The sequence below is a fragment of the Simochromis diagramma genome, unplaced genomic scaffold (genome assembly GCF_900408965.1).
Source record: "Simochromis diagramma unplaced genomic scaffold, fSimDia1.1 OVJJ01000205.1, whole genome shotgun sequence".
In the NCBI taxonomy this organism is placed as follows: domain Eukaryota; kingdom Metazoa; phylum Chordata; class Actinopteri; order Cichliformes; family Cichlidae; genus Simochromis; species Simochromis diagramma.
In genome coordinates this window covers 17,420,259-17,431,206 of record NW_024386782.1, presented here as the reverse complement: position 1 = coordinate 17,431,206, position 10,948 = coordinate 17,420,259, and the positions used below count along the sequence as shown (strand labels likewise).

Sequence of the window (10,948 nt, the reverse complement as noted above, 5' to 3'; positions counted from 1 at the left end):
CTGCTATCCAAGTACAAGTGCTGGCGATGGAGTGTCTTCGCCTTAGGAACAGAAAAGAGCAGCCACATAAAAAGCATTGACAACAAATGAAATTATGTTCTTTACACATGGATTTATTTTTGGTAGGTTAAAATGCTGTTTGGGTTTTTAACAGACTAACAGTACAGGGAAATAAAATCACTCCTGATGCCGAACATTACATTTTTTCCATGTTTACACATTAAGAGAGCAACAGTGTGTTGCGATTGAAGAAATCCTATTCATCCTCCTACTTATTCAACAATGTGATTCGCGCTAATACATGAGAGAAAAAGAGCATTACAACAATAAAAGTAAGGGAATGCAAGAGTGTTAGTAGGAAACATTCAATTTAAACCAAGTGCAAAACCCTTACAGTATGCAACACACTAGACAAAGTGTAAAGTAGTGTGTACATCTTACATAAAACAGTATGGAAAGTATTCAGCAGCCTTATTGGTAGAAGAGACAAAACACACATTCAGGCATACAAAGTACACAAAGAGGCACAAGACTAAATTCTGAATATACATTCAATGAGTTCCACTTTGCACACTATGAACACTGGATTGCTCTGCTATGTAATATCAGTAGCTATATACATTGCATCTAATCATAAGGTGCGTCAGGTGAATACAGGAAGTGGTTTTGGAGTAGAATTTAACGGAATTAGAGTTTAAAAGAAGGACACGGCGTTACTTAGTTCACCAATGATTATGAAAATCAAACGGAATATGGAAACAAAACGGGGCCCTAAGTACGCTGGCTGTGTATTACCGTATCTGAATGTGTAAAACATTTACATGTGAGACCTTTTTTGTATCAGCAAGCAGATCTGTAAACAAAGAAAGAGACTTGCATGGATAACTTCCAGTAAAAGATGCATTTGTTAGTGAACTCAGTTTTATCTGTGAAACTCACATTTATAGTTATGAGCTGTATCCCTAGTTATGTAGCCCATAACTAGGGACGACTTTGGTTATGATTTTAATGACACCAATCCCATTGCCAGGTCTGCTTGTAGGTGACATCCTTTACCAATTTTCTTACTGATTTTGACATATCGTCTGAGGGGAACAATGTAGACCTACACAGGATTTAGCATCAGTAAAGCTGTTTTATTATCACTGTGAATAGTTTTTAGAAACAGAATAGCAAACAGAGCCAGCCATGTGACTGGTGCGGAAAAGTTCCACTGCCAAAAGTCTGACATCATTGTTTTGCAATGTGCACCTGTCAGAAAAATATGCGAGCAACGATAAAAGAATAAAAAGGTGAGTCTTCTGCGCTGTTACCGTGGTTACAGTGAGGCTTCAGCAAGCACTAAAAATGACAGTGTGGTCTGCTCTCCGTTTATATCACTTTATAATCTAAGTTAAACTGGTAGATTCATTAGGAGAGGAGTTCTGTGTAAACTCAAACATGTGTGCAACTACAAAGTTGTGCGCAAATCTTTTTCATTAGTTCACAAAAATAACACACTCGGCTATAAACATCCTTAAGGGTAGAAATGTTCAGATACACGTTACACATTTGAACATTCAGATATAGTGATGTAAAGCTACAATGCTAACATTTACTACACTGCTTTACACTTACATTTCCCCACCTGTTTATATCATCTAACTCAAAGTCTGTTGGGGTGACGGCAAAGCCGATAAGGGTCAAGACAGTTTTTATTTGGACAAAAACTTAAGCGCAAGTTAAAAAGGAATCACACTGACTTTATACATTAAAGTTTGTTTACAGTACCATATTATATATTTGTGTATGGAGTCAAAGATAATCTCTTTACTGGGACAACTGACTGTGCAAGTGTTGCATTGCATTGTGGGTAGTGTAGATGCTAGAAAGAAGAACGGGCAAATGAAAAGATGCTGTTACCTGTGGTTTTAGCTGTGGTCATTTTGATACTATAAAACTGTCAATTGTGAGTCCAACGCCCTTTAGGAGACTGAATTGAACATTAAGGCATGAAAAATGTAATAAGCAGACTTTGGCAAAGGTGTTGTTTTGTTTTAAATGGTCTAATAAATTTGTCTTCTTGCGCATTGCACTTGGACGACTGCACAATAGAGCGTAGTAGCCCTGAAAAAAAGCTAGTATTAAAACTACCTGTTAGTTAAAGATCAAGCATGTGTCGAATGGATCTAAACATAGTCGTGTCAATAGACTAAATATAAAGACTTAAAAGAGTTCTTTATAAATATTTCAAACATTAATGTCCTACACTAGTGAAACATACGCAAAGCACATAAACTCCTGGGCATAAAGTCTAAGGTTTTGTTGCTCAACCCTACATTAAGCTGGTGCAATGAACCGCTGATCAAATAGTCCACTGTGGAGGTTTCAAATGTGTTTGTGCATGTTTTGTTTAAGACTTAATTTAATGCAATTATGAATAAGAAACCTGCGGACCCAAGAGAATATAGGTCCACTTTGATTTTTAAAATACATTACTTGGAAACTTTTTTGTAAAATGTCAACACCAGCAGGGATCAGATGCTCGTGTAAGTCTAAGGGTGTCAAACAGCCACTACCTAGACATAGCATCTCCTGACCTACTATGTGACAGTGTAGAGTTCATCTTTGCTGCCTTCACAGAGAGTGTATCCACAAACCCGGGGTCTCCAGCTCCAGTTCAGGGTCCAGCCACTGCTCCAGCCAAACTTCTCCCTGTTTTTCTTCTTTGGTGGCAGCAGTAACACAACACAGCTCGCCACCAGGATGTGCCACAGCGAGTGTGTGTAATAGTAGTTGTCCTCCGTCTCAGCAAAAGTGTACAAACACAGGCCGATTAAGGCGCACAACACCCCCGGGATCAGGTAGAAGACCCAACGCCTCCAAGAGGGCGGGTAACAATGCCGTCGATGGACCCCTTTGCGCACCTGTAAACAGAAAAGAAGAGGAAAAACTGTTTTATCACTGTCCAAAATATAATCAACATCTGCAACAGATGGAAAATGCGTCTCTTACCCAGGCAATGACCATGATCAGTATGGCACAGAGGATGGGGCCCAGCAGGTTCCACAGGCCCGTGCGGTCCAGTTGCATTGACATGGCTATCAGCAGAGTCCCGAGCATGAACAGAGTCTACACACACAAAGGGGCGAGAAAAACCCACACAGCCTTTTATAATATACCAATCCTTAGCAGAGTGTGTCAACAGTATGAAAGAAGAGGCAGGAATCAGCATCTTACATATTTGAATGCGTTTCTGATGCGAGCCATGCACAGGATGGTGACCCAGAAGGAGCAGATGGATCCTAAGAAGTCACAGTACTGCAGAGTATTATACTCCATTATACACATTACTGCAATGCCCGGCTGGTCACAAGCATGGTAGAACTATAAACAAGAGGGAAACAATGACAGTAAGGGCAGATATCAACGTTTAAACTAAGATTAGTATTATTTGCTGATGCTCATCTTGGTTTTTTTTATTACTATTTTTGTATCATCTTTATTGGTGACAAGTTTACTGAATATCTCAGTACCACCTACAAACTATGCCAAAATGATATTAAAGCTATTAAAAGTTCAATGTGTAATAGAGCAGAAACAGGAAAGCTCACAGTCTCCTCTCTTACACAAACCCACACAATAACAATCGACTCTTAAACCTATTTATGTATCAGAAACACACTCGTAAGTATGTCTACATGTATAAAAAGGTACATGCATGTTCCTGAATGTTTTACCGTGGAGAAAAACATGCTGAAGAGGTAGACAGAGGCCTCGGTGATGTAACCGTGTTTGACTGCAACCACGATGGCAGGCAGGAAAGCCAAGTTGCTGAGCGTGAGCAACAGAGTTGCTAACAACTGGTGACTATACGACTGAGCTGTTGAATCATCTGTGCAGCCCCAACCACTCCAACCTGCACACAGTGAAAATAAATAAATGCATGACTGTAATTTTTTAAGGAGATCTCGAAATATTTTAATATTAGTGAAATATAAGCTGCAGTGACACAAGTTGATTCTGTTCACTCATCCAAGTGACTTCTTCAGTCTGAGCTGACTGCAGGTTTCCACACCCTTATACACACTACATTTGCACAATGACTGAGACTAACACCACCGATGAACAACGGGCTGTGAGGTCAGTTTCTGGATCACTTATATACAAATTATCACGACCATAGATCAACAACCACTAATCAGTGACAATGTTCTTCTGCTTCCCAGGCTGCTGTATCTGTGGGGATGGTGTTGGGTCTGTGTTGACAGCCAGTTTATGCTCCAGTGGATGATGAGAGTCAAACATTAAATGCTGATCCATATGCATAGGTTTACATCAACTTTTAAATGTCCCCAAATACTAATGGAAATCTCACAGCCTAAGAAGGCTACCCTGCCACTTTCATATCCTCCCTGGTGAACTTGATGTGTTGGTCCACCGAGTTAATGTGATCTGTGAATTGTGGTACGTCTTGAGGTTTGATTTTCACCCAGGTGTCATCCACATACCTGAACCAATGACTTGGTGGTGTTTCAGGGTAGGACAACAAAGCCCTCTTTTCCACTTCTTCCATGTAAAAGTTGGCCACAATGGGTGAAACTGGGCAACCCATGGCACATCCATGTTTCTACCTGTAGTACTGACTCTTATATGTGAAATAGGTGGAATTAAAACACAGTTCCAAAAGCAAACACACGTGGTCGGTGCTGAGAGTGGTCCTGTTGCTAAGGTTGGGGTCATCCTGTAATCACTTATGAATTACCTCCGCTTCTTCAGTGAGCGTTGACAGTATTTTCTCACGATAGTCTTTCTGCTTTAGCAAAACTGTCCACCTACCCTTGAGACGATGATGTTGTTGATGTCATTACTAAGCGATATGAGTGCCTTCCTCTCCTCTGTGCTGATTTTGGATGGTGGGGGATTTGCGTTGCTGAGACCAGCCAAAACTTTAGTCCGTAGCTGCTCTGCTTCCACGTCTGCAATGTTGTTGTTTAGAATGGCTGTGATCAGTCCACTAGCGGGATTTCTCTCTGCGTCACAGCAAAAGTTCAACCCTTTTGGAAGGATGTTTTTCTCTGCTTGAATGAGTTGTCTGTCAGACAAATTTGTTCACCCACTTGTCCACATCCTCAGTGTGGCGTCCTCCTCTCTTCTGGCCACTGAGGACACTCTCCGTATTTTGCTCTGGTTTCCGACACACAACAAAAAGGTCAAACGTCCTTTGTTGCCTGGTCTCAGACTTTTCATGCTGTCAGTGAATTCAAACACCTTTTGAAGGATTTTCTTATCTAGAAGCATTGCAAATCTCTATCGGATCTGCTCTTCTGTTGATTTTAGCACATCAACGGTAAAAATTTGTTTGTCTCACCCATTCATTGAGCAGCTGACTCTGTGCTTTCTGGAGGATTTTCAGTCAAATTGCTCAAAACTGAATTGCTGAAAAACAGTACCTTAAGAAATTTACTGTTTATAAGAATGGGGAAACCTGTAGTCAGCTGAGACTGAAGAAGTCACTTGGATGAGTGACGAAACTGAAAACGTCCAGACGAACAGAATCGACTTTTTGGGATTTCCTTACCTGGATGACTGAACATGCATCAAGACATAGGTTGATTTTTTTTAGTGTTTCTACTACAACTTTAACAAGGCCTTTTCTTAGGGGAGACAGACTGTGTGTGCCTGTGTGTGTGTGGGCGTACCAGCCTTGCATACACATCCAGCGTACAGGTAGCTGTAAGATCTCAGAAGTCTACATTCACCGTATAACCCACAGTCCTCTACACAGGCACTGAGGAACACCTCTGGGGTCACAGACACCACTGATGCGTTACCACAGTTACTGCTGCAAGAGAAAGCACAAACACATGCATGTAATATTATACATACATTACACACACACAAAGTATGAATAAATGAATGACACCTCATTTCATCAAATTTCAAACTTCTAAAATGTAAGATTTGGTACATATTTAGTGTACATTTCAAAAATATCTGAAGCACGAAAAGTTGCATAACTGAACACAGTCTGCTACTGCTGTGTGTGTGTGTGTGTGTGTGTGTGTGTGTGTGTGTGTGTGTGTGTGTGTGTGTGTGTGTGTGTGTGTGTGTGCTTACTTACCTGTTGCATATAAGCTGCAGGGTGAGGTACCACGTTGCTGACTGAGGAAAAGGCAGCCTGACCACAGCTTTAGGAACGCTGGCATTCACAGCAACACCATGACCTCCAAATAAATCTGTCATCAAATCAACAACATACTGTTTTGTCTACAGGACATATTGTCATCTAAAAATCAGACCCACTGTGAATTCTGAAATTTATACATTTTTGTGTTAGATTTTGTTTGAAATGATAAAAGAACTGGTATTGTATAGAACTTTTCAACAGTACTCAAATTACTTCTTAGTCATTCACCCAATAACAAAACCGCTTTTTTTTTTCTCTATACCTAAGAATCTTAGGCAGCTCAGGATTCAGTGACATGCACCATGTAATCAAACCACCAACTTCTGATTGGAAGGTGACCTATTCTACCTCCTGAGCCACAGCTATGACAAATGGATGAAACACTTTTAAGAGATCCCATAAAGCTACACTAAATAAGCCATGATAACAAAGTGAATTGTAATAGAAAACCACTTGAACTTTATGTAAAAACAATTTAAACAGAAACTTTTTCAGCTGATTTATAATCCATCTACAAAAATTAAGACATTTGTATGCAATTCTTCATCAAAGTGTTCTGATCAATTAGGCATAAGCAATGTTTTCTGGTGTTTGATGTGTGTGAATTTGAATCAGTGCTACTGTACCTGTGCGACACGACTGAGAGTGGTTCAGTTCAAGGACTGGAGTCCAGGGAGAGAAACATGCAACCACACTGCTGCTGTTTCCCAATGTCATGTTAGTCTACAAAAAACAACACAGACGCATGTATCAACGCAAATCTCCACAGAAGCTCAACTCTGTGACTTTCCAATCTGTCTATGCAAGTACAGCGATTCAATGTTACTCACAGAGTTGAGTGTGAGCTGCAGGTTGAGTGTGCCACCACTGGCGTGCGCGTGCAGGGGGTATGTGAGCAGCGTGGGGTGTGTATTTGTAACGCTAACATTGGCTCCACCAACGGGGGTGAATCGCAGTGACAGGACATCCACCTCCTCATACAGCACAGGGATGCTCCACACACACGCTGACCCCAGCAACTGTGACATCCATGAAAACGATTTATTGCTGAAGACACTTGTGTCTGCAAGCACCGAACTGTTGCTTGATGATGAGGAGTTGCTATAACTGCTGTTGCCATGGAGCTTAAGATCTCATCATCTGCTTTGAGGCCAAGACTTTTTGGCTTACATCCCACTGAAGCAAAATGGATACACAAGAAAATGTGTTAGAACAGAAATACAGGTTGTGTCTGGAATCATGCACTCATTCAACACTTCTTATTTAAACATTTGGAGCTCACTGTCAAAGTGGAAGAGAAAAGAAATGTGGGTTTATTTTTGACAGGCTTCTTTTTTTCTTTTCATTCATGATGATGCAGTGAGAGAGTGACCATATTTTAGACTATTTTTCTTAAGGTACTGGTGGATGTTTTGGGCCCACAGCATAGTTTATATATTGTAGTGAGTAAAGAGTGATTTCAAACACAGGTGTAATGTGTGTACATACTTCAGTGTACATATTTCTATATTCACCTGTGTAGTTTGAGACAACGCTGAAGGTAACAGTACGGTTGGCTCGGGTGCTCTCAATAACAACTCGTATCCAGGTGTCCCAAGGTGGATTAGAGAGAGCTGCAGAGCAGCTAAACCCTGAGCAGTTCATTGTTATTGGGCCTTGGTGCAGAGAAGCTGAGCCAAGCCTGAGGACCAGGAAACAGTTTCCCATCTCCGTTCCCTCCTCTGATGAACAGCCAGCCACAGAAACCGAAAGGGAAGAGGCAAACTCAGGAACATACAATCTAAGAGCAAGAGAACAAAATACACTCACTTACGGTCTTCTGACTGATGCAAGGAAAAAATGTGCAAAGACTGGAAATACAGGAAATAAAACATGCACTTCTTACTTAAGGCGTGCAGGTCTGTCAGGGGCTGCAGTTTGTGTCAGGAATATGCCGTTCTGCAAAAACAGGTGTGTCCACTGCTCGCCTGACTGATAATTGAGGCTGGAAGAAATAGGAGCAGGATGGAAAACCCTAACAGATAAGGACCGACAACAAAGGTCTATAAATAACGAACAGGGTGTGGTGGCACACTTCTTCTTACACAGATGGGGCGCCATTCAGAGTCTGATAAGTGAAAGAAGAGGAGGTGAATTACAGGAGAACAATAGGAACTAATGCCACCACACAATGCAGAGAGTTAAGATAAATGTAACAGCATATCAAATGATCAGTACGAAAACTCTTTTGCAGGAGGCACAGAGCCAAAGCACGTGGTTCAGCCGGTTTAGCATGAAAAAAACAAAACAAAACAACCTGCTCCCATATTCAAGGTAGAGTGATAAAGGAAATTGTGAGTACTAGTGTCACATGACCCAGAAATACTAACAATGTACCATTGCCTGCCCCCCCTCACCCTCATCAAGTACAAAGGTTAACATAATTGGTGTAAAAATTCGATGACAATTTGAAACAGCCAAGAAAATTTAAACCAGTTCTTTCTTCCATATACTCCTGGTAACGTCACAGAAATTTTAATGCACTGGATCAGGGAAGAAAAATTGTGGCTAACTAACTGTGGCATCAGCAGCAGCAACATGCACCATACGCTGCTCTATACCAACCTTCTGTTCAATGCGGCCATCATCTTCAGGCAAGTGAGCAGCAACATACCAATCACCTGGGGCAGGGTCAGAGAGGGTAAAAGTTGTGGAGTTCTCTGAGATTACAGGTTAAAGTCAGAGACAAACAGGGGGTCCACAGTGTCGTATTGGGAAACTCCTGCCCGTGGGGTATTATAACAGGAGGGGCACCCCTCGAATATAGCTGCAAAATGGTTTATTAACATAAGGTTAGGTTAGGGGGGGATAAAATACATTATAAGGAGTCTCAAAAGGTCCTTATTAATAAACTTCATAGCTTACATAGTGGACATTATGCCTCCCGCAGTGGAAACTGTGGCCCTTTGTTACAGAAAAGAGCCAGCGAGCGATGGCGGTTTCCCCGGTATGTGAAACCTCTGCAGCCTCGCATTCCCGTACCAGCCATACTTTGACAATTTCTGGGCAGGTTTGGATGACAGCTCTGACACAAATGTCACCTGCTCATCTGCAGGAAAAATAGTAAGACATTCTTCACCTTATCATCTTGGAGTTTCTCTCAAACATGGAGACGCACACTAAAGCAGGGCATTCCGGCAGGACAAGCAAGGCAAGCAGTGCTCCCCTTGTCCAATCAAGAATAGGCATATTTAAAATCTACCAATGACAATTATCTCTCCCATTTCATCTCAAACAGTGCTGTCAAAAAGCTCTTCACGTGTGTGCATCCATCCTTTACATTACATCTTGGTGGCTGCACTAACTATTACAGGTGCGCTTGTTTTGTGTTCTTAGGAAACGGTAGCTGTCTCCATTTTATGCGAGTCCCTGTTCCCCACTAACAGTGACTGGAGCTGGACAAGCTGAGAGGCCAGCAGCCTTTTTTATAGTCATTTGCACATAACACATTATGGATAAATCTCTGGTCTTTGACTCTAAACTTAAGGGAGACCAGCATCTAACTGCTACTGGCCCAGCTTTCACTGCTCTGAGACCAGTTACGATATGCTTTTTGTGTGGCAACACAGCTGGCATGGGCAAGTAAACAGGCTTCAGTGATGTAGCATCATAACAGATAAGTTTTGTTCTCTTAGGAACCTTGGCCAACATGTGGGATGTAGAGAAAATGGAGTGTTACTCATTAATAACTCCTTATTAATAACTCCTATAGCACAGTGGCAAGGAAAGCTTTGATAATAGAGCACTGATGGCAGTTCTGACCACGTCCAGTATAACAAAACAGGCAAATTAACCAGGTTGTGCCAGCACTTTAGCATAAATCACCTGGCTGACTGAATGTCATTAGTTTAACCAGCAAAACGCCTTCATCTTTAATTAGGACTTTTAATCCCCTCTGCAGACATTGGCAGTTAGTCGTGTCACACGCTGCTTAAGGCTTTTAAATTAGCTGGGCTATTTTTGTCATTAATATATTTAAATATACATTTTTAATCTCGAGAAGTAGACATACATTTCTGAGCTCATGAACTACTGTTCTTACTCATACTACCAAGATATGTGGCAGTATAAGGAAGGGGTTTTGTGCGTTTACTTGTTTTTTGTTTATTAAGAGTGTGTGTGTCTTGGGGTGGGGTGAGGAGTAGGTTGTCGTTGTTGACCTTATATAAAAAATAAATTACACATATAGATAGCTATACATTTCCAATAAGAAATATTTACATATTTACATTCTTGGGAGAAAGGAAATGCATACAAGACACTTGACAAGATAAGACTAAAAACAAACAAACAAAAAAAAAAAAACACAATGAGGGCTAAACATGTCTATACACCAGTAGAAACAAAGTGCTTTCTTTGACCAGGGTAAATAACCAGTTAGTAGCATCGTTGCATAGATATACTGTGAGCTCACTGACTAGCGCTGGCAGCTCAGTGCGTCTCTCATGTGTTTTCACGAGTTAACTTCAAGCCAGCCATGACTGCTAGCAAAAGTGCTAATACGTCGGACTTTGTGTGTGACCTCTGCCCGAAACACTTACCGTCGTCTCCTGATGTCCAATCCGTCAGGGCAACGAAAAGGAGACTACATAGAAACCAAACTTTCATGTTTCCTTCCCAACTATCCGAGTCGCTACATCTTCCGTATCCACCTGCACTTGCAAATTTACCTTCCCCGAGAAGACATCCCTACGTTTTGAAACACTTCCTGTTTTCTCTACATGACGTCACGTTGCGTTT

General features: G+C 41.3%; 1 protein-coding gene across 1 annotated transcript; it reads right to left on the bottom strand.

Moving 5' to 3' along the window:
• Positions 1-87: 87 nt before the first annotated feature.
• Positions 88-10,928, bottom strand: pgap6 (post-glycosylphosphatidylinositol attachment to proteins 6). The gene is made up of 13 exons (XM_040022421.1): positions 10,750-10,928; positions 9,074-9,257; positions 8,774-8,975; positions 8,055-8,183; positions 7,684-7,949; positions 7,000-7,345; positions 6,796-6,892; positions 6,104-6,218; positions 5,682-5,824; positions 3,720-3,898; positions 3,220-3,366; positions 2,995-3,111; positions 88-2,906 (listed from the first exon to the last, which is right to left on the bottom strand). Exons 6-13 carry the CDS (start codon positions 7,195-7,197, stop codon positions 2,583-2,585), a joined length of 1,320 nt encoding a protein of 439 aa, XP_039878355.1. The 5' UTR covers positions 7,198-7,345; positions 7,684-7,949; positions 8,055-8,183; positions 8,774-8,975; positions 9,074-9,257; positions 10,750-10,928; the 3' UTR covers positions 88-2,582.
• Between the last annotated feature and the right edge of the window lie 20 nt (positions 10,929-10,948).